This window comes from Leopardus geoffroyi, chromosome D4 (assembly GCF_018350155.1).
Source record: "Leopardus geoffroyi isolate Oge1 chromosome D4, O.geoffroyi_Oge1_pat1.0, whole genome shotgun sequence".
Taxonomy (NCBI): Eukaryota; Metazoa; Chordata; class Mammalia; order Carnivora; family Felidae; genus Leopardus; species Leopardus geoffroyi.
The window spans coordinates 25,002,189-25,027,262 of record NC_059342.1 but is presented as its reverse complement, the minus strand read 5'-3'; the positions used below and the strand labels follow the sequence as shown (position 1 = coordinate 25,027,262).

Genomic DNA, 25,074 nt, shown 5'->3' with positions numbered 1-25,074 from the left:
GAAAAAGTGCCAAAGAAGTTGAAAAGAGGGGTGGGTGAAATAAAAAAATTTGGGGAAGTAAAATCATAGAATCTAAAATTTCATTAGAAAGACTAATGAACAGAGTATACACTGAAGAAAATTGAGTCAATTGTATGAAGGAAAATTTGAGATAAATTTTGCCAATAAAATCAACCTAATAGATTGGAACACAGAACTGAAATCCAACAGAGGCAGAGTTAGGGTCCCTAAAACAAATAGAATAGAGGCAATCATTAAAGGTAATGTTGATAAAAATTTTCTTAAAGGACTTGAATCTGAGCTTGAAAGAACTTTTAAGCCTTTTTCAAAGGATTTTTTGGGAAAACTTTTTAAAAATTCTCTTAAAAGTATTTAATTTTAAGAATAAGAGACACAAAAATAATACCATAAATATATGCATGGGAGAAAACAGGTAAAAAATTAGACCAGCTACTTTAAATGGCAGAATTAAAATGTTAGGACCAAGAATTCTGTATCTAGCCAAGATGTCATGTTTTTGAATGCTAAAGAAATATATTCCCAGACATGCAAGGGCTAAGGAGGCATACTGCCATTATTCTTTCTGAAAATTTTTCTGAGATACACTCTTTGCCAGTTAAGACAAATCTAAATAAAGAGCACAATTGGAAAGTACCAGTGGCAAACATTGAAGCTAGTTCAATACATAATTAACTCTCAGTAGTGTTTGTAAATTGTTATTAATGAGAACATAATTCACATGAAGAATTTGTCTAAAATGGAACGGAACCCCTATTTTTGAACACAAAAATTGGTAAGGAAGTAGGTTGGGGAAGCCAATAGGTATTTTAAGATTTTTCATACTGATGACAAGATACATAGTTCCAAGTGTGATTTTTTTTTTTTAATTTAAAAGAACTATTTATACACAAGACTTTTCATTCTATAAGTTTTAAATCAGTTGAAGAAAAAGAATTAAACCTGGTCCATATAAGCAGAAGTTATAAAGTAAAAGGAAGATGCAAGGAAGCCTTTGAAATAAGATATGAAAAAGGATAATAGACAAATAATTTGTTTTATAAATAAATATAAATAGTTGAATTTACCCATTAAAAGACCAGCGGGGGCAAACTGCCTAGAACACATTTTGATCCTAATTCTTTATCTTTTCCTTAACATTAAAAGTTGTGACACATTGACCTGAAAGAATAGGTTCAGACTATTCAAGATATTATATATTTTGCTGAGGTATGTTATGGAAGTTGCTAGAAATTGTAGAGATAATCTTCAATGCAATATTAGTATCTTAAGAAATGTTTGTATCTCATTTTCCATTTCGTAGACTTGTATCCATCTCAGCATACTTCAGAGTTGGAAAGATAGTGTTATATTTCCTATTTCTTTGCAGAATGGTATACATCAAAAGGAGGTATATGCTTTGCACTTGAAATGCACAAGTTTTATGTGATATATGAAGTATGTGAATTATATCTTAGTAAAGCTGTTTTTAACAGATGAATAGGCCTGCTTTGATTTGGTCATATTTATAATTTTTACTACTTTTAATATTGAATTAAGATCAAGAGACATACTGTTCAGTAATACCTGTTGCCTGGGAATAAATCTGTGGAGATATTGTTCAGGTATAGTTATACCTCCTTTATTCATGATACATTGATATTACTGATTCCAGTGTACCTTTTCGTAACTCTACATCATGGCTCAAAAATAATTAACTGAATAGAAAAATTTCTTCTCATGGTAAGTTTTTAGTGATAAACCAATCAAAATTTGTGTGTTTCTTCCTCTTACTGATTCAAACTGCACATCACTGGTTTTATCTGACTCCGAAGTGGATTATCTGCTAGCATGTGCACAATAGTAATTGTTCTTTCACATTGAATCCTCTACTCCATTTGATTAAAGGTGTTTTGCCAATAGCTTGTTCTATGTTTGTGAGTATACTATTTGTCATTAACCTGATGGCTGGTATAATAAGACCCTTGGCAATTGTTTGACTTGCATGTGTGTCTCTATATGTCTATAAGGAGTGCAAATTCAAATGAATCCTCTGTATTTTGGGGCTCTTTTTTTAGCAACAAAATTCATCACTTTTCTTCTGGAAAAAGCATTACTTGGTACTTGTTCTGGAAAAGACTCCTACAATTGTGCTTTGAAAGTGAAACAAAAACTGGTGTCTTCAGGCTACAGGTCTGACCATGTCTCATAGCAGGCAGCTAAGAACAGATAGGTTGACTCAACAAATCAAAATTTCAAATAGTCACTGTCTTAATTTTCTATTTATAATTTTCCTTTTCAGTTGCTTATATGGTATCGCTCTTGTCCTGACACAAACAGATATATATTCTGTATTCACTGTATTTGTGTCCTGTTCATTTAAAAATTCATGGTGTTTTTTATAAGTTGCAATGTTTATAGTTCTGTTTTCATTCCTACTTTTAATCCCTCAGTATATGATTAAACCAGTTTTGTTCCTTAGAGATACAAGAGAGCATACAACAAAAATGAAGACAAAAAATGTAAACAACACTCCAAGAATAAATAAATACTAAAAAAAAAATTTTTTTAAGGGGCACCTGGGTGGTTCAGTTGGTTAAATGTCCGACTTCAGCTCAGGTCATGATCTCATGGTTCATGAGTTCGAGCCCCGTGTCAGGCTCTGTGCTGACAGCTCAGAGCATGGAGCCTGCTTCCGATTCTGTGTCTCCCTCTCTCTCTTTGCTCCTCCCCCTCTTGTACTCTGTTTTTCCTCTCTCTCAAAAGTAAAAAAACATTAAAAAAAATGTAAACAACACTCAAAAGACATCAAGATACATTAACTAAAATGAACTGAACCTGATAATTAGTGTGTACACGTAGATCCAATTTTTGTAGAACATTGACAACCTTTAAAATAATAATGTTCAGTAAGACTATTAGAAGATTTCTGGGAAGATAATTCTGCTTTCCAAATTAGTGAAAGATAGGTGGTCCACACTCGGAAGATCATGGAGTTAGAGGATGACAGGGCACTGCTGCTGTTGTGACTAAATAAACAGTTGGCTGCAAGCGTGAGAGGTCTTCAGAATGATGTTCTCTGTTGTGTTATAAAATCCTTTTCCCATGATGCCTGTGGGAAATGAGGAGTAACTCTTCATTTAGAATTGGTTTTGCTTGAATTTAAAATGGGTAAAATTGTTATGGTACTTAGGCTTACAAATCAATTTTTAAAAATCTAGTTCCAAAATGTTTACCGTCCTTTCCGTTTTTCATTGGTTCTTCATACTCTTTAACTGGCATAAGCCCTTGAGCTATAGGTTTGTTTAAATAGAAAAAAAAAATGTTTTACTACTAGATGAGGAGTAGGAGTCAATGAAGGAAGCCAAGAGGAAGGGGTTCTGAAGTACTCCATCTTGGGCACATGTAAGTATTTTCTTCAATCCTATAGGCATTGTAGTACCTACCTACCATTTCCTCTTTTTCTTCCTTTCCTCCTCTTCTCATAAATGAGGAATTCTCTATTTGCAAGCTTAATAGAAGATACTTTTTAAAATCATGGTGATTTTTGTGTTTTCTTGCCTGGTACCTGTCTTTTAGGCTCAGACTTCTTTTCCCCTGTTGGTTCTGCCTGTACGTGTTCTGATGAATTAGGTTGACAACTGTATTTATAGTAGTCTTATGATTAATTAATGCTGTAAGATATGTTTAGAGAATTTAGAATCATGTTTTCTTTCTCTTTCTTGAAGTTTTAGTCTTATGCTACTGTTCTCCCTGTTATCTAGGATCAAAAATCTTAACTTTAATTCATTCTTCTTTCATACTTCATGTTCAGTTAGTCTTCTAAAACTTGGCTATTCTTTTCTAAGATATAGCCTTTATTTTCTGTACTTTTATGTTCTGGTTCTATATGCTGAGATTACAGAGTGTTAGCCAAACACATTGATTCTAAGCCTTTATTTTTATAAGGGTTCAGTTTATTTCTTTAAAATTACTTTTATCAGCATTTCTCCTTCAGCTGCCCTTAGTCTGTAATTTTTAGGGAGTGTCTGGAATCTGATTCTGCCCTACCTAAGCAACCTCATTTTCCACTATACTCCAACATAGAGAAGGGGAATTCTATTTTTTTTTTTAATTTTTTTTTCAACGTTTATTTATTTTTGGGACAGAGAGAGACAGAGCATGAACGGGGGAGGGGCAGAGAGAGAGGGAGACACAGAATCGGAAACAGGCTCCAGGCTCCGAGCCATCAGCCCAGAGCCTGACGCGGGGCTCGAACTCAGGGACCGCGAGATCGTGACCTGGCTGAAGTCGGATGCTTAACCGACTGCGCCACCCAGGCGCCCCGAGAAGGGGAATTCTAATTCACTGTAACTCTTGTGGCAGGCAGGCACTGTACTAGGTACTTTACATGTATTAATAGCTTTAAATCTTGAAAACTACTCTGTAAGGTTGATATTTCTATTTCCTTTTTTATATATGAAGAAACTGAAATTTACAGAACTTCTGTAATTTGCCCAAGGTCACAGCTAGCATACATGGAATTGGAATTTAAATTATCCACCTGTGTGATCTCCCAAAGCCTGGATTTTGTCCACATCTTTCTTGTATTGAATTCACACTTTATCAGGTATCCCCTTTCTTTATCAGTGTCACCCATAATACATTATTTTTAATATCATATCTTTGTTCACTTGGCTCTTTCCTCCTCAGCTTCTTCTATTCCCTTTTCTACCTGTCCAAATTATATCTGTCATTTAGGGACAGACTTAAATCAATGTCTTTTCTGTATGCCTCTCTAAATTTTATTTGTTGTATATGTTTTTTTTTCCACCACTTTTGTAGCACTTTCAACATCTTCTTCTATTTTCTGCACTTCATATGTGTTAGTCCCCAACTGGAGTAGAAATTCTTTAAGGGCAAAACCCATACATATGCTGTTTCTTTAAAGCCCTACAGGCAAAGCACATAGAAGGTTCCCTGTTACCTTTTTTTTTTTTTTTAAGTTTATTTATTTTGAGAGAGACAGAGACAGCATAAGTGGGAGAGGAGCAGAGAAAGAGACAGAAAGGGAGAATGCCAGCACAGAGCCCGATATGGGGCTCGAGCCTATGAAACTGAGATAGCGACCTGAGCCGAAATTAAGAGTTGGACACTTAACCAACTGAGCCACCCAGACACCCCAGGTTCTCTGTTATCCTGTTGGATCATACAGATATTTTTGGAAGATTTGTTCTAGTTCTTAGAAACTTAAATTGAAACTTAAATCATTTTTGCCTACTTATGTTTCCTTGTATACTAGTTGATGTTAAAAATTAAAAGTTCTAAACTGCTATTTAGAATCAAATGCTGAAGAGAACCATAGTTTTCACTTTAAAAGTTCTATCTCATTCAGTTTTTATCATACTATTGGAATCAGCTACTTTAATATTCAAGTGCTACTAGTTAATGGAAAAAAGAATAATGACATCTTGCAAGACTCCCAACTCTCTAACCTCTTCTCCTGCCTGCTAACTTATTTTTGGAATATTGGTCAGAATATGTAATATATTGGAAATAATATTAAATGCAATTTTTATAAATGTTAGATGTCATTAATGTGGATTAAAAGTTTAGTGGTAAATTGAATCAACTTTGTTCAGAATAAACTCAAGTCGTTTTGTTACTTTTTCCGTGTTGGGATGACTTCTTGGCTTTACATACAGAGAAATATTTGTACTCAGTGGCTATGAGTTTAGGTGGAGAAATTGATATAAACTTGTGTAACACATGAATCCAATTCTTTTTTACCTTATAACTGTATATTGTTTTTGAATGTCCCTTTGTATCGTAAATTACTTAAAAGGTTAGTTTATTTTTCTTGATTATTACTAATTTGGGTTGAATTAATCCTTCAGTTTGTTTTAGTTATTTTATAGAACTATGTACAATTTACTCTGGGCTTACGGTATTTTCTAGTGCTATAATCCCTTATTTACCATTTTAATTCTAATTGCATTTTTTTCTGAATTAGATTGATTTTTTTCTGTGATAAACCTACTCTTTCCCCCCTCTCTTTTTGTTGTCTTAGTATAGGTTTAGATGAGATGCTTTCAGAGGTATGATTTGGTTAGGAATAAAAGCTTTAGTTCATTGTGTCCAGTGTTACTATTTTCCAATTTTTAAATTATCCCTTGGAAATATATCATTCCTTTTTGGAGTTGGTTTCTATTTTGGTTTAGATTTTTGTTGTTGTTATCAAGCAGTAGAAATGATTCTGATTAACTTGGCGGAGATCATTTGTTGAAAGGTTTCACAGATCTGAATTAAGAACCAAACAAGTAGGCCTTGGGGAAGATGGAAACTAAGAATTCTGGAGCACTTAGAGGAGTGACCTAGTACAACTAGTACATGCTCATTTGTAGAGGGCTGTCACATGACTAGACCCCGCTTGCTTTGTTTGCTTTGTTTGTTCTCAAAATTTAATTGCTAGGAGATCAAAAGAAGAGTTGGATCCCTTGCCCCCACGCTGTCGTTGATGATGGTAGCTTGGATTTTGTGTGGGTTTGTTGGTGGGTGGTATATAGGATTATATAACCTGCTGTCCTACTAGAATCATAGGACTTTGGGATGAAATACAGTTATTCACAGGAGTAAAGGAATGGTTTCTGAACAGACAGAAACAAGAAATATCCACTAAATGTGTGCTTTTACTATCTAGTCCACATAGGTCAACACATACATGTACACAAGTCCAGGAAGTTTATGTTGTGACTCTCCTGTGTACAGCTGCAGGTATAACCTTATCTCCATGGTGGAAACCCGAAGTCCCACCCAACTACTGTAGCAATTCTGTTTGGCAATTAAGAAAAGTAATTCTTGGAGAGTAGTTTGATTAGAGGGTAATGGAAGCTGTATTATAAGAAGTTAAGATGAGACTGACTGGTGGGAAAGAGGAACCAAAAGATATAGATCAAAAATTAAAGAATCATTTTTTATAGTATTAGATTACCTTAAAAGGTAGGGCAACCAAATAAAAGGATATGAGTAAAAAGATGCACTATGAATAATTATGCTATAACATCAGGGATATACCAGGACATTTGGTCACCTTTTAAAGTTTTTTGGTCACCTGTTTAAAGTTTCCGTACCCATGGATTAATCTGTATTAAGGGAATGGTATGTTTTATAATGCTGATTGTGTTATTTTTTAGTATTTTTGAGTAGTAATCCCTATTAAAATTTTCTGTGTCTTAAACTGGATACCATCATCGACATCTAATATATTGTCAATTTCTTTGTAAGTTTTTTTTGCTAAAAGGAAAAATTGATATATAAAACATAATTGATAGTGAATAGGGAAGTAGAAATATCAAAATTGGAAGTTTTGCTTTGGTATCTTCTGTAAAATACAGGGTTCCCTACTTTGGCATGGAGAGATAACTTTGGAGAACCCAGGTTATTTTTTAATGCATTTGTTTTCCTTTCTGTATATATAGTCATAGTTCTTTTGCTTGTGTGGCATAATTGTGAAACTTTCTTTTTGTTTTAGCTGACATCTGAAATGTTTGAAGCAGATCTTGAGAAGGCATTATTGCTAAGTAAATTAGAATATGAAGAGCACAAAAAGGTATTTACACATTTATTGATTTAGATATTTCAGAAGTTTAATTGTTCAAAGGTTTGGACCAATCCTTCCTGAATTTTATATAAAAGTTTTCCATTTAAAGCTTGTCCTAAAAATTCATCATCATAACAATATTATTATGAAATTTTTATAATAAGATTACTCCTCAAGTTTTGAGAGGCAACAAAAACATGAAGACTGAACTTTGGTGATTTGGAATGTTTCCTTAAGAAATTCTTGCACCTTAAGAAATTCTTCCTTAAAAAAAGGTTCCCACTCCTTTTTTTTTTTTTTTAAGTTTATTTATTTATTTTGAGAGAGAGTATGAGCCAGGGCGAGAGTGGGTGACACTGGGATGGCAGTGCAGAGAGAGACAGAATCCTAAGCAGGCTCGGCGCTGTCAGTGCACAGCCTGACGCTGGGCTCAGTCCCACAAACTATGAGATCAAGACCTAAGCTGAGGGGCGCCTGGGTGTCTTAGTCGGTTGAGCATCCGACTTTGGCTCAGGTCATGATCTCGCGATGTGTGGGTTTGAGCCCCGCGTTGGGCTCTGTGCTGACAGCTCAGAGCCTGGAGCCTGCGTCGGATTCTGTGTCTCCCTCTCTCTCTGCCCCTCCCCTGCTCATGTTCTGTCTCTCTCTCTCTCTCAAAAATAAATAAAAACATTAGAAAAAAAATTAAAAAAAAAAAAAAGACCTAAGCTGAAATCAAGAGTTGCACGCTTAAACTGTGTAACTAAATTGTGGTATTGGCTTATGTGCTGAAAAGCATTGTATCGCTTGTAACTATAGGAACATTTAAGTTAAAGTAGTGTTGCCTTCTAGTGTCTGTATTTAAGTTGAACATTTATTATTTTCATATAATTTGACATTTTAGTCTTTTATATGTATTGGGAATTTTTTTGGTCCATAAAATGTATTCAGTTTGTGATTATAGTTGATCATAAATGACCCTGATCATGCTTATGGGCCTTTAGACTATGTCATTGTACACTAGCTCCTTCAGTTAAGATGAAGGGAGGAGAGGAATTAAAATTCACAGCAGATGATTTTGCTTTTTATTTATAGTGCAAGGGAAAAGGATGAAAGTTGCCAGTAAAGTGGACTTTGTGCATTGTGTATGTTAGTTTCATTTTCCATGTCCCTATTCCTGTTACCCTAATTAATAAAGACTAACTATAATCTTTATTATTAGTTGTCCATTTAAGCACAAAGCTGGCAACTAGAAAAATGGATACAGCTAGCTTTACTACGATTTAATTATTTATTTATTTATTTATTTATTTATTTTTTATTTTTTTTATGATTTTTTTTTTTAACGTTTATTTATTTTTGAGACAGAGACAGAGCATGAACGGGGGAGGGGCAGAGGGAGAGGGAGACACAGAATTGGAAGCAGGCTCCAGGCTCTGAGCCATCAGCCCAGAGCCTGACGCGGGGCTCGAACTCACAGACCATGAGATCATAACCTGAGCTGAAGTCGGACGCTTAACCGACTGAGCCACCCAGGCGCCCCTACAATTTAATAATTTAAATGGACTTTCAGTTATACTGGAAAAGTGTAAAAAAAAAAAAGTTCTCCTGACTTGCTTAATCAGAGATAAAATTTATCAAATAGAATATTATCATACAATAATGATTTATTGTTGTGAGATACATGTCTAGATTCTAAAGCTAAAAGAATTAGCTATATCTTTAGAGGAGTAGAGTAGATGGTGTTGATAAAATATGATCCCTGCTGGTTTTCTTAGCACAATTATAGGCCTATTACCCAAAATCATTGGTTCTGTCAGACCATAATGACTCTCAGAGAAGGGAGGAACTCCTTTTGTATGCAGTAGCTAGTTTGATGTGATTACATTAACATAGTCATTGAGTTTTAAGTCAATATCCAAAAAAAAATTACTATAATTATTTTAGCCTAACTATCTTTATATTAACTAAAGTTTGGGATGGCATTTTATATTCTGTTCTATTACTCATTCACCAATATTTTTTTGAGTAACCAAAATGTGCTAGGCACATAATACAAAGATAAAGATATGGTCCCAGCCCTTGAATTTAGTAGAGGGAGATGTACACGTAATTACTGTGTATAGTATTGACAGATGAATGTTTTCAGTGCAGTGGTAATTCAGAAAGATGGAAGAATTTTCTTTGTCTTTGATGGGGATGAGTTTTAGAAAAGGATTTTTTTTTTATGTTTATTTATGAGAGAGAGTGTGTGTGCACACGCCCATGCCTGCATGCAGGGGTGGGGCAGAGAGAGAGGAGGACAGAGTATCTGAAGTGGGCTCTGTGCTGACAGCAGAGGCAGCCCAGTGTTTGAACTCATGAACTGTGAGATCATGACCTGAGCTGAAATCAGAAACTTAACTGACTGAGCCACCCAGGCACCCCTAGAACAGGATTTTTAAAGAGGAGTCTTACAAGTCGTATAAAAGGTCACAGTGTAGGCAAGAGAAAGTAGGCATTGTCAGAGAAGGGGTGGCAAGAATACAGGATATGTGTGTATGAAAGGGTATAGCATAGTTGATTCGGAGTTGCTAGAGACACTTTCTGAAGGATAGGATCTAAAGAATCTTGAGCACCAGGTTAAGGAGATTTGGCTTTATAAATCTGTTGTCAGAGAGCTATTGAATATTTTTAACTGTTAGATTTATTTCAGGTTTTCATTTTAGAAACTCATGCTGTAGCAGTGTAGAAGATAGATGGAGGGGCTAAAATTAGAGGGTGTTGCAATGTCCAGCAGAAGATAGAGAAATGACAGAAGGTCTGAAGAGAACAGATGTAAGAGATCTTTAGGAGATAAACTCAACAAGACCTCATGACTAATTTGTATATAGTGTGTAGGAAGAACAGATAGAAGTGACTCAGGTTTCTAGTCTACAGAGTTGTGTGATGATGGTAGCATTAAACAGGTGCTTTAACGAGAGGATCCAGTAGGGAAGGCAGGGTGAACATATTTAGCTTGGAGATGTTTACTGAACATTCCAATTGAGTTGTCTGTACATACCAAAATCATGAGTGTATCATTAGAGCTTTAAATTTTGAGAAACAAGGGTCATAAAGCAAAAGAATAGCTTAAGAGTGGAATAATGATGAGAAGAGTTTGAAGAAAAGAAGCCAGTGATGGAGACTGAAGAGTAGTTAGAAGTGTATTGAGGAAACTAAGAGGTATTTGAAAAAATAATGTCTTTAGATTTGGCATTGAGAGGGAGGTTGACCTTTATTTTAGTGGCAGAGAACAGAGGAAGCCAGATTTGATGGGGAGGTGAGAAAGGAAGTTGACTATAGATGATTGTCTTAAGTTTGGTCCTGAAATAAAGAAGAGGTGGCAACTAGGAGAGGTTATAAACCAAGGTATAGCTTTTTGTTTTTATTTTAATGTTTAAGAGGCAAGAGATTGAGTTGAAAAATAAAAACAGCTATATTTTTATACAATTTGGCTAGTTTATTTATTTTGAGAGAGAGAGAGAGCATGAGCAGGGAAGGTGCAGAGAGAGAGGGAGAGAGAGAATCCCAAGCAGGTTCAGCATTGTCAGCACAGAGCCCTATGCGGGGCTCAAACTCCTGAACCTTGAGATCATGACCTGAGCCGAAATCAAGTCAGATGCTTAACCGACTGAGCCACCCAGCTGCCCCTAATGTGTTGACTTTTTAATTTGCTGTTTATCTTTAAAAAATAAAACTTTAAGAAATATATTACCTAATGGTATGTTGATTTTTTTTTTTTTACTAGTGTTAACCAAGCTTAATTGTTGGTAATTCTTTTTAGGAGTATGAAAATGCTGAAAGTGCTTCAACTCAATCAAAGGTTATGAATAAAAAAGATAAAAGAAAGAATCATCAGGGAAAAGACAGGCCTCTTACAGTATCACTAAAAGATTTTCAATCTGAAGGTAATATATGTATGAAATCTATTATGCTAGAGAAACTATTTTAAGTCTTTTTATATGTAAGTTGTAAGTTCCTTGCTAATTTTTAAAATAAGTAAGAATTGTTTTTTTAATGTGTTATTGAGATTGTGAAAAATGTAGCCCTGTTTGGAAATAAACAATTGGGGGAAGGGGGTGTGTAACTTAAAAGCAGTCATTAAATCCCCATAAAGCTTCAGTATGGATTTATCTTTTGTATTTGAATTTGTCCATTTTCTAAAACTCACTGAAAATAAAAATTGTAGTCTTTGAGTCATCTTGAAACGTTGTTGTCCTTATACATAAAGTGATTGGACTTACAGTACACCTGGAATAGTATCTTCAGATTTCATCCACTATTGGTCAACCTCTTCAAATTGTCTAGAACTACACTTTAGAAAGTTAAAATACAAATTTTTAGGAGACTTATTACCAGAAAACTTTATAATATTTATATTTTTTTATTGAACAGAAAGATAAAGGCAGATCATAAAACACATTACTTTTGATGTGAGAAATGGTGAAAACCCTAAGTCTGTGCTGTAAAATATGGTAGCTACTACTCATATGTGGTTATTTAAATATAAATTAATTAAAATGAACTAAAATAAAAAATTCCTTAGTTGTGTCAGCCACATTTCAGGTGCTCAGTAGCTACGTGTAACTAGTGGCTTCTACATTAGAACAGGTATGGAACATTACTATCCTTACAGAAAATTTCATTGGACGGTGCTGTGCTTATGTCAGAATAGTTGCTGACAAAATGAACTGCGTTTGTTCATTGACACAGTGATCTATTTGATTCATATGAATTTAGCTCTTAATACATTGGGCATTTGTTCTGTTAGGATTAATAACACGATAGCAATAATCTAAAAAGAAAAATACAGTGAAATACTTTACCATTTTCAGAAACAAGCCTATCTGAAATTTGGAATACATTTAGAGCATTGTTTTGCTTTGGTGTAAGGATCAAGACAGTTTTTCCTATAGTCTGCCTCTCTTATTAAGTGGTTTTTTTTGTTTGTTTAGGGGTTAAAAGAAGAGATGCATGTTAAGTTTCTTATTGAGGTTAAAAGAAACAGGTGTAAGAGTTTTCAGTTTTGGTAAGAAAGATTTTATATAAGATGTATTATTAAAAACTAGTCAGAAACATGAAAAGAAAGCTTTTTAAAACTTTATTTTTCATATGTTTGATTATAAGTACTATGTAAATTTATTAAATGGATTGAGAAAGACATCAATATGATGCTGTTCTGGGGAAGCTAGACAACTATTTCAAGATATGATTTAAAAAGCTATGATTATTCCTCAGTTTCTTGTATCTCATTGTATGCTAAGTAGAACACACTAGAAGAATGACTTTGATGTTAGGAATAAGTAGGAAATTAGAAATAAATAGGATTTCGTAGTTTGAGCTGAAACTTGTGATTTTGACGTTTACCATACTTGTAGACTCTGTTCCGATCAACAAATGCTTTAGAGAACTGGGCCAGCTTTTAAATTCTCAGTCATAAGAATGCTATTCTATTAAATTATTGTTAGTCCTTGAGAATAGAAAATTTCTGCTGTGCATAAGAAGCAATGTTAGATATTAGATATCCTGATTATCTCTAATTTAAATAAGACCTCTTCTCCCTCTTTGTACTTGAGTTTCAGCCTTGTATCTGTGTGGACTCCCTTATGTCTTTCTTTTCTTCATTCTGTAATCCTTTTCCAAAAATGCTGTGTTGTTACTAAGTCAATGATTTGTGGATCTGGATATTTTTCTTATTGCCTTCTTTTTTGTATTCATTTTATAAATATATGTCACTTTTTAAGATTTTTTTATAGTATTATCAAAGCACTATGATGTATATTTTTAAAACAAACTAAGAGGTTTAAAGGACCCAAATTACTCTTCTACTTTTTCCCCCCACAAAGGCAGTGATCTGTACAATTTTGCAGTTATAATACCCTGTGATTTGATTTTAGATATATTTGTTCACCTCTTTGGCCAAAAAAAAAATTGTTTAACCAAAAACCTTATTATTTGGAATTTAAATGTGTAAAATTTAATAATACCCTGTGGTATGGGTGGCATTTACTGGGATATAAAACATAGTCCCTAAGCTGAGCAAATTAGTAATTATGTGTTGAAATTTAACATCTTATCCCTAGAGAAGAAATCTGATATTTTAGACAACCCCCAAATGACTTCTTTAACTCTTATTATAATTTTGAAAGTCTTCTCAATTACTTTGTTTGAATATTTTTACATACTGGGTATTAATTATTAATATTAATAAAGTATTAATATTATTGTTAATTTTCTTCAGTGAAATGTCACCATTTTTTTTTCATTTACAGATCACCTTAGTAAAAAGACTGAGGTAAGTGTTATTGTAACCATCTTTATTCTAGAAAATACTTGATGATTTTAAGAATAATAAGTCGGTGTTTGGCAGTGCTTTTTCAGATCTAGCTATTTAAAGGACAACCCATAGGTTTGTTGTGAGTAAATCCAGTCATGTCTGGCAATTATAAGGATGTAAAATATATTGCAGTAGATTGAAAATACTATTTGCATGAAGGAAGTATATTATTTGGCTTTAGTATCCTAATTTGTGTCTGCGTGTGCATGCGCGCGCACACACACACACACACACCCCAAAAGGTTACCACATGTAAGTTTAAAATTTTAGGGAAAAGTGGTGTAACACTCCAATCTTTATTAAAAACATCCTGAAACCATGTCTGAAGATATTTAGGAATTATGGAAATTATGAGGTTAGCTGTGATTCTGTAGTTTATACCTATGGATCATATGCTACTCTTACCATTCACCATCACAAGTAGCACCACCCACACGTAACTTCCTAGGGTTATTGGTTGGTTTTCTTTTTTTTAAGACTCCAGGAACACCTGGACTTAAGTTGCTGACTTTGGCACAGGTCATGATCTCGCAGTTTGTGAGTTCAAGCCCCACTCCAAAGTGGGGATGTTCTGTGCTAACAGCTCAAAGTCTGGAGCCTGCTTTGGATTCTGTGTCTCCCTCTCTCTCTGCCCTTCCCCGCCTCACGTTCTATCTATCTCTCTGTCTTTCAAAAAACGAATAAGCATTAAAAAAAACTTTTTTTTTAAGGGGTGCCTGGGTGGCTCAGTCAGTTAAATGTTCTGACTTCAGCTCAGGTCATGATCTTGTGGTTTGTGAGTTTGAGCCCTGTGTGGGACTTTGTGCTGACAGCTCAGAGCCTGGAGCCTGCTTTGGATATTGTCTCCATCTCTGTGCCCCTCCCCCGCTCATGCTCTGTCTCTCTCAAAAATAAAGATTTAAAAAAAATTTTTTTTAATAATTTTTTTTTTAAAAGATTCCAATACCAGATTTTACAAACCTTTTAGAATTGGGAAGTACTACTATAAAATATCTTCTAATATTGAGGGAAGTACTAATAAAATGTTAGTGTTATTTTCACTTCTTTAGGTACTAACTTGAAAGCTTTGCTATTCTGTTATGTATATATTCTTGTTAGTAATTCTATCAGTTGATTTTTTTTCATGGTCAGATGTTCCTTGATTTCACTTTATAGTATATAAATGGTTTTTGACCATTTTTGGTGTTGTTTCAGGTATTTACTTGACAGGTCAGAGAAATGAAATCATCTCTAAGAAAACCACATCTGAATAGCTCTGTGACTATAGTAATAATATAGCCCTTAACTTTGCACACAAGCAGAAAATTGATTTATTAAAACAGATGGTAGAATTTTTTTTAATTTAAAAACCACAGTCACCATTTCTTAGATTAAAATTTAAATGACCACAAATACAGTCTGAGTATTCATTGTATGTCTGAAGTGTGGAAAACATGTACTTTTGAAAAACTGAGTCTATCTTTTAATCCATTGACTTCTTTGGAGGATAACTTTATGCAAATGAGAAAGCAGGTACAAATGGTACTCCCTATTCCTAAGAGACTACCAGCAACTGTTAGTAGAGGGAAAAATAATTTTTATAAACTCTTCCATGCTTATTTTTCCTGCTTTCCTGATTTGAAAGAGGAAAAAATAATGCAGAATGACAGGATCTCATCTATTTAATGTATTCAATCTAAGTTGTATTTAAACAAGCATAGGTATGTGACACAGCATATATTTTGTCTTTCACTATATTTTACAGCTGTTTTCTGATCATCTTCTGTTAAAAATAATTTGATAGGTAATAAAATTCACTTTGAATAATCCTAATGATTAAGACATTTCCTACTTTTGTAAATGCAGTCTAATTATAATTTATTTCCTATGTAACTATTTTAAGAAATTGGTCAAAAGAACATGTAATTCACATTATCCTTTGACACTTGTTAAAAATATACCAAAGTTATGTTCCATTTCCATTAGAGGTATTACTCACTTTCTTATGACTTGAATATTTAAATGTTGCAATGGTTATGCCATTGCTCTGGGAATCTAGATGAACTTTTTCAGAGAGTTCAAAAATAAGCCTGAAAAAATATTTCTGATTTCAAGTCTGAAATGAGATCTGCTTTCTACTCCTAAAAATGTATGAGTCTTTGTTACAGTGTATACTCAATAATTGACTTAATTCTTCCTATCTCTAATATGTTACTTATGCCAAGAGATTTTTTTTTTTCCATGGGAACTTTAAAATTCCTAACTTCTGTTGAGAACAATATGCATCTCATCCATTTCTTCTTAAATCAGGTACTTAGTGGATAAAATTCAAAAGAGAAAAGATTTTTTGCTTTATTATAGATGATGAGGGGTACTTCTGGTATATTCCTCTAACTGCCAACTAAACTTCTTCTTGGGTTACATCATTCCCATTTTGCTTATTACATCCATCTTGATTTTGTGTTACTAATCTCAGTGCTTTCTTTCTAGTCCCAATTATTTATAATCTTTCTCACCATGAAACATTTAGAATAAAAATGACACTATCAGGACTAGAAGATGGGAACAAGTTTTCTTCATTAAATGTCCAGGACATATTGGCTGCCACTGCTATACCAGTCCCCTACCCATTCTTCACTACAGTATAGTCAAGAATATCCCATGAGAATTCTAGACAAGAAGAATGGATGATAGAATAGGTGCTTGTATATACCTCTTAGAAACCTTAACTAATCATGCCTTTTAAGGAGCATTATTTGATCCTTAAAGTTGTTTTTGTTTTTAATTTTATTGTGTTGTCTTTAAAAAAAAAATTTAACATTTATTTTTGAGAGGCACCGAGAGACAGAGCACGTGCTGCAGGGGAGGGGCAGAAAGAGAGAGGGAGACACAGAATCTGAAGCAGGGTTCAAGCTCTGAGCTGTCAGGACAGAGCCTAACATGGGGCTCGAACTCACAACTGCAAGATCATGACCTGAGCCGAAGTCAGATACTTAACCGACTGAGCCACTGAGGTGCCCCTATTATGTTGTCTTTTTAAACACCAGTGCTGCAAGGTGGAGTGTCTCATAGGTACTGCTTTCTCTTTAGCTCCACTTTTATCTTGCCTTCCCAACCGCAATCCTTCTGGTACCATTCAGTAGCTTTAAAATTTTTAGTGATCATCATATGTCTTGAAGTCTAAAAGGTCAAGTCTTCAATATTCTTGAATAGACTATCTCTAAAGAGTACCCAAGAAGTTGTAATAGTGGTTAGCAAAGGGAGGGGAAGGAGGGCTTATTGGGATAGGAAAAAGGCTTACTTTTCCCAGTGTAAATTGTTGAAGTTTTTTATTATGTCTGTGTAATATGTATTTAAAAATTATATCAAAAATAAAAAGCAATGGATGAGTGAGGGAACTAGGGAACAAACCTGGTCTTACCTGGCTCCATAGCCTGTTTCATTTTTGTCGCACAGTGCTTCTTGTATGTCTACCTTAGATGTATGAGTTTGGAAGAATAATTTATTCATTTTAGGCCTTAGTTATGTTAGATGAAAAGTAACATTTCCAAAATTATAAATGATCAGTATGTGACCAAATATTATGTGCTAAAAATTGAACCCCATAGTTAACACTACCAAAACTAGTTAGACCGTTAAATTTTAAAAGCAAATAAATTCTACCAAGTTAAAAACAAAACAAAACAAAACGAAATACCTCACCCAAAATCTGGCTTTACATTAGCTCTTCAGCCTGTTTCCTATTTCTCAATGTCCTGAACTGATTTTTGCTCCCATCCCTTTCCTTATTTGTATTTATTATATTTGTTGTTAGTTCTCTTTGGTTGTAAGTAAGAAGCCCAACTCAGTCCAGCACAAGCAAGAAAGAATTGCTTGTTTGATTGGTATAACCAAACTATGGAAGGTTAGGGAAAGAACTGGCCTCATAGTTGACTGGATCCAGGGATTTATGGAGGTTTAGGATTTTTCATTTCTCTCCCAAGTCTCAGTTGCTATCTATGGCTTCACCTCATGGTAGATCGCATGGTTACTGGGGGATCCTGGGGTACATCTTTACAGCTTTTCCTATAAACTGTTAGCTTTTGAGGCTTGACAGATTGAAGTTCAACTTTTCTTTGAGGAAATGAGGGAAGCAGAAATATTCCCTACATGGTATGGTTTACTTCCTATTATATCACATTAGGGGATGTAGAATGGTTATTTTTATAATAATAAAATTGATCTTGAAGGATTGGCTATTACTTACATAAATAACTGATTGAATAAATATATAAAAGAGAAGAGACAAGGGGCGCCTGGGTGGCGCAGTCGGTTAAGCGTCCGACTTCAGCCAGGTCACGATCTCGCGGTCCGTGAGTTCGAGCCCCGCGTCGGGCTCTGGGCTGATGGCTCAGAGCCTGGAGCCTGTTTCCGATTCTGTGTCTCCCTCTCTCTCTGCCCCTCCCCCGTTCATGCTCTGTCTCTCTCTGTCCCCCCAAAAAATAAATAAACGTTGAAAAAAAAAAATTAAAAAAAAATAAAAATAAAAAAAAATAAAAAAAAGAAGAGACAAATCTTCCATACAGAAAATTACAAATAATTTACGTAGATATTCCCCTTCCAGGAGAGGGAGCTTAAGTCCCTCCACTCTTCTTGAGTATGGGTTGTACTTAGTAACTTGCTTCCAAAGAATAGAGTACAGAAAGGGAGGAAAATTAGTTTTACACTGTAGAAACCTGGTAAACAGAACCTTGACCAGGTGATCAATATTAATATTATTAGTGATATTTCATGTTGATAGCATGCCATCTTGATATGATGTGATGAGAATGACCTATACTTGTGTGATTTTCCTTGCAAAAAACACATAAAACCAGTCAAACAAAAACATTAGACAAATCCAAATTAAGGGACATTCTGCAAAATACCTGACCTGAATGACTAGTATTGCTCAAAACTATCAAGGTCACTAAAAACAAAGTCTGAGAAATTGACATTGACCAGAGAAGGCTAAGGAGACATGACAACTAAATGTAGTATATCCCAGGTGGAATCTTGGAACAGAAAAAGAACATTAGGGGAAAACTAGTATAATCCAAATAAAGCGTGGAATCTAGTTATACTATTGTACCAATGTTGGTTGTTTAATGGGAAAGCATACTATAATAATGTAAGATGTTATCAACAGGGGAAACTGAGTAAGAGATATATGGAAATTGTACTATCCAAAATTTTACGTAAATCTAAGAGTATTTTAAAATTAAAAGTTTAATTTAGGGGCACCTGGGTGGTTCAGTTGGTTAAGCGTCCGACTGTTGGTTTCAGCTCAGGTCATGATCTCGCCGTTCATCAATTCAAGCCCCATGTTGGACTCTGTGTTGACTCGAGTCTGCTGGGGATTTTCTCTCTCTCTCTCTCTCTCTCTCTTTCTCTCTCTCTCTTTCTCCTTCTCTCTCTCTCTCTGCCCCTCCCCAACGCTCTGGTTTCTCAAATAAATAAAAAGTTTATTTTAAAACTTGATCAGTGGGTTCAAGTGTTGTCAACCATTATAAAGTTTCCCCTTAATGCTTTTAGCAACTATTAATGATTATTTCCTTTATCCATTATGTTTTTAGAGCATATTTTTCATTAAATTAAAATTTTTACTTCAAGAATACATGCATATAGTAATAATTGAATGGTAGAGGAGAATTTATGAAACCAGTAGTCTCCCAGCCATTGCCCTTCCCTTACTACTTAAAAAAAATTTTTTTTAATGTTTATTTTTGAGAGATCGTGAGTGGGGGAGGGGCAGAGAGACATGAAGACACATAATCCGAAGCAGTCTCCAGGTTCTGAGCTATCAGCACAGAGCCCGATGTGGGGCTCGAACTCAAAAACTGTGAGATCATGACCTGAGCCGAAGTCAGACGCTTAACCGACTGAGTCACCCAGGTGGCCCCCCTTACTACTTTTTAAAAATCATTCTCGTATGTCATGATTGACCCTGCATGAAGCATGCAAAAGTGTTTAGAGCTTTTCTGAACATACTGTATTTTTTCATGCTGCCTTGTCTACCTATGTATTCTTCCCTACCATCTTTCTCAGTGGTATCTTATGCATGAATAGTTGTTAGTTCTGGGATGGGAGCGAAGTCAGGAACAACCCATGTCGCCATCTTGGTGATGTCACTCCCCTTCCATCTTTATTTGGCTAACTATGCTTCAGAACTTGGCTAAAGAGTCATTTTTTTCCTGGTCTTATTTAGATGCCCAGGATATTCTGTATGTACTTCATAGCACTCAACACTTTTATCATTGTTTTGCTTCTTCTCTAGAATGAGTTCCTAGAGGTCTGGGACTTATGTTGTTGATTTAGTTTTCCTGTTAGTTCTAATTCCCTTCACATAGTAGGTAATGTAAATGGAAGTTGGTTGATGAATGAATGAATGTCCTGCTTTCTCACTAAAACCTTCTCTAGCCTTTTTTGGGTCTGTTTCTCCCATATATTTTTACAATATATCAGAAGCACATTGATTTTATTTCTTCTGTCTGTTCAAGCACATTGTTAGGGCCTTCCATTTAATGGAGCATTGCATGTAGGTAGAATTCTGAGACTGCATCCTTACTCAGCAAGAAAAAATTCCACTATTGATTAATTATGTGTGCCATTTATAAAGAGGAAGAAGTGGCTGCATGTCTTATAGATATTTGCTATTTCTGACATGTCTGTAGAAGAGCAATTAATTGTATTATTATGTGTTAATTTTCGTGTTTTTCAGTAGATAATGAGTTCCATGAGAGTAGCCCATATGTAGCATAATAAGGGCTTAATAAGTAAATATTTCAAGTTTAAGACTTGAATCTACCAGGATCTATCTTAGGGAGGAGAAGAAAGTAGACTTACATCATATATAATGTCATCTTTAATATAATAGCTCATTTAATAATGCCATTATTTAGATTTCCCCTTGGATAAGTTAAAAGCACTCAAATGTATCAAAAGAGAAATCGCGCATGTAGACAGAGCATTTGAGGTTTGCATGTTACTATATATTAATGTATCTTAAAACTGTAAAGCTGGGAGACTGTTCTTCTAAAGGTGCCTTGCATCCCCTGGAAGTTTAAAAGGAATGTTGATCAAGCGTTAATATTTGTCAGTTTATTCTATAAATGATGTGTTCTTCAATTAGGAAATAGGGACTCAATAGGAAGGTAAGTTTGTTTTTTTATTTTATTTTTTTTATTTATTTTGTTTAATATATGAAATTTATTGTCAAGTTGGTTTCCATACAACACCCAGTGCTCATCCCAAAAGATGCCCTCTTCAATGCCCATCACCTACCCTTCCCTTCCTCCCACCCCCCCATCAACCCTCAGTTTGTTCTCAGTTTTTAAGGGTCTCTTATGCTTTGGCTCTCTCCCAGTCTAACCTCATTTTTTTTTTCCCTTCACCTCCCCATGGGTTTCTGTTAAGTTTCTCAGGATCCACATAAGAGTGAACACATATGGTGTCTATCTTTCTCTGTATGGCTTATTTCACTTAGCATCACACTCTTCAGTTCCATCCACGTTGCTACAAAGCGCCATATTTCATTCTTTCTCATTGCCACGTAGTACTCAACAATAGCCAAATTGTGGAAAAAGCCTAAATGTGCATCAACTGATGAATGGATAAAGAAATTGAGGTTTTTTTTTTTTTTTTTTTTTCAACGTTTATTTTTGGGACAGAGAGAGACAGAGCATGAACGGGGGAGGGGCAGAGAGAGAGGGAGACACAGAATCAGAAACAGGCTCCAGGCTCTGAGCCATCAGCCCAGAGCCTGACGCGGGGCTCGAACTCACGGACCGCGAGATCGTGACCTGGCTGAAGTCGGACGCTTAACCGACTGCGCCACCCAGGCGCCCCTGTGGTTTGTTTTTTTTAATTGAAGTATAATTTACACACAATAGAATGTACAGGTCTTAAGTGTGCAGTTTGATGAAGTTTGATACATAAATATAACTATACGAACCTACATCCCTAACAAGGTAAAGAACATTTTCCATCACACCAGTAAGTTCCCTGCTGCCCTATGCCATTTTTTCATGTACTCGTCTGCCCACCCTCTTCCCACAGGCAACCAGTGTTGTGATATCTATCACCATAGATTAATTTTGCCTCTTTATTTAAAGTAAAGCATACAATATGTTATTCTTTGGACTGGCTCTTTCCCTCCCAGAATGTTGAAGGTTTATCGATATTGTGTGTATCAGTACTTTTTTTCCTTTTCATTGCTAAGTTGTATTCCATGGTGTGAATATATCGTAATGTGTTTATTTATTCTATTGATGGACATTTAGTTTCTATTTTTTGCCATTATGAACAAGGCTGTTAGAGCATTTTTTAAAATCAATTTATTTAGGTGTAATACAATAAAAGCTATCCATTTTAAGTGTATATAATTCAGTCGATTTTAGTTTATTTAGAGTTGTGCAGCCATTACCATAATCTGATTTTAGAATATTTCTATAACCCCCAAAGAAACCTTGTGCACATGACCAGTTACTCCCCATACCCCTTTTGCCCAGCCAGCCACCAGCTTCTCCCCTACCCCCACCAGCTTAAGTAACAAGTAATATATGTGGTCTGCATAGATTTGCCTGTTCTGGACATTTAGTATAAATGGAATCATACAAAATGTGGTTTTTTGAGATTTCTTAACACTTAGCATGATGTTTTTACAAGTTCGTTTATGTTGTAGCGTGTATCAGTGCTTCATTCCTTTTTATTGCTAATAATGTTCCATTGTATTTGATTTTATTTACACATTCATCCGTTGGACATTTGGGTTGTTTCTACTTTTTAAATTATAAATAATACTCCTATGAACATTCAAGTCTTTTTATGAACATATGTTTAATTTCCCTTAGGTAAAAACCTAAGAATGAAATTGCTGTGTCATGGGGTAGATGTATGTTTGTTTTTTTCTTATTTTTTATTTTTTTATTTTTTTAAGTTGTTGTTGTTGTTGTTGTTGTTATTATTATTATTATTATCATTATTATTATTATTATTATTATTTTTGAGAGAGAGAATGAACAAGCAGGGGAGGGGCAGAGAGGAGAGAAAGAATCCCAAGCAGACTCCGTGTCATTAGTGCAGAGCCCAGTGTGGTGCTCGAACTCATGAACTGTGAGATCGTGACCCGAGCTGAGATCAAGAGTCCTGATACTAAACCAACAACGCCACCCAGGTGCCCCTATTTTTCTTTCTTGTTTTTAAATTTGAGTGTATTTGGCACACAATGTTATATTAGTTTCAGGTGTACAACATAGTAATTTGACAAGTTTGTGTGTTATGCTGTGCTCACCACAGGTGTAGCTATCACATATAGCATTGTTATAATATCATTGGCTATATTCCTTATGCTGAGTCTTTTGTTGCCTTGATGTATGTATGTTCAACTGTAAGAAACTACTTACAGTTTTTCAAAGTAGATGTACTATTTTACCCTTGTGGAGTTCTAGGAGTTTATGAAATAAGGAAAGTTATTTTTGCATTCCTGGTAGGGAGGCTGACAAAAGGTTTTTATGATGCTAGCTTTAGTTCCTTTCACTATAAATGAAGATGCAGTTTCAATAATTGTATTTCTATATGCCACTAACAGCAGACAGTGTAATTAAAATCAGTATTTTTTTTTATAATAATACATTATAATAACACCTTGCAATAAATTTAATAAAGATGTGGAAGGCCTATATTGGGAAAATTTTAAACTTTATTGCAAGAGAGTAAAGACTTAAATGGAGGAATATACCTTGACTTATTGTCATAAGGATGTCACTTTTTCTCAAATTAATTTATAAAATCAGTGCAATCCCAATCAAAATCACAATTTAGTTTATTTTTTTGAATTATTATTAAAAATTTTTTTTACTGTTTGTTTATTTTTGAGAGAGACAGAGTATGAGCAGGGAGAGGGAGAGAGAGGGAGACATAGAATCCAAAGCAGGCTCCAGGCTCTGAGAGGTCAGCACAGAGTCCCACATGGGTCTTGAACTTAACGAACCATAAGATCATGACCTGAGCCAAAGTCGGATCCTTACCAACTGAGCCACCCAGGCACCTCACAATTCAGTTTTTTCTTAATTGTAGTAAAGTTGACCTGCAATATTACATTAGTTTCAGGTATATAACGTAATGATTCAACATTCATTCGTATACCTTACAGATTGCTCACTACAGTAAGTGTAGTTACCATCTGTCCCCATATAAAGTTATTACAATATTACTGAGAATGTTGCCTATGTTGTACTTTAAATCCCCATGATTTATTTATTTTATAACTGGAAGCTTGTGTATCTTAAAAAATTTTTTTTAATGTTTATTATTGAGAGACAGAGAGAGACAGAGCATGAGCATGGGAGGAGCAGAGAGACAGGGAGACACAGAATCTGAAGCAGGCTCCAGGCTCTGAGCTGTCAGCACAGAGCCCGACACGGGGCTCAAACTCACAAACCACGAGATCATGACCTGAGCTGAAGTCAGATGCTCAACCAACTGAGCCACCCAGGCGCCCCTGGAAGCTTGTATATCTTAATCTCCTTCATCTGTGTCTCCCACGACCACCCCCTTGTCTCTGGCAACCACCAGTTCTCTGCATTTATGAGTCTGTTTCTGTTTTGTTTTGACAATTTAGGTTGTTTTTTTTTTAATGTTTATTTCTGAGAGAGAGATTGATAGAGTGTGAGCAGGGGAGGAGCGGAGAAAGGGAGACACAGAATCCAAAACAGGCCCCAGGCTCTGAGCTGTCAGCACAGAGCCTGATGCAGGGCTCGAACTTACAGACGGCAAGATCATGACCTAAGCTGAAGTCAGACGCTTAACCGACTGAGCCACCCAGGCGCCCTGACAATTTAAACTGAAAACTAAAGCACTTGTAAAACATTAATATGGAAATGCAAAGGACCAAGAATAACCAAAACATTCTTGAAGAAAAAGATAGGAGAATTTGCCCAACCAGATATCAAAATTTTTCATAAATTTTTTTTAATGTTTGTTTATTTTTGAGAGAGAGGTAGGTTGCAAGTTGGGGAGGGGCAGAGAGGGAGAGACAGATTCGGAAGCAGGCTCCAGACTGAGCTGTCAGCACAGAGCCCCATGCGGGGCTCAAACCCACGAACCATGAGATCATGACCTGAGCCAAAGTCAGACACTTAACCGACTAAGCCACCCAGGTGTC

General features: G+C 35.2%; 1 protein-coding gene across 2 annotated transcripts in view; it reads left to right on the top strand.

Moving 5' to 3' along the window:
• The window catches only part of GKAP1 (G kinase anchoring protein 1), an 85,923-nt gene that overhangs the window by 18,231 nt on the left and 42,618 nt on the right, over nucleotides 1–25,074 (top strand). For both annotated transcript variants that reach the window (XM_045469726.1, XM_045469725.1), the window contains exons 5-7: nucleotides 7,508–7,585; nucleotides 11,361–11,484; nucleotides 13,849–13,871. In XM_045469726.1, the coding sequence (XP_045325682.1) occupies nucleotides 7,508–7,585; nucleotides 11,361–11,484; nucleotides 13,849–13,871 (225 nt within the window). The remainder of the gene's footprint in view (nucleotides 1–7,507; nucleotides 7,586–11,360; nucleotides 11,485–13,848; nucleotides 13,872–25,074) is intronic.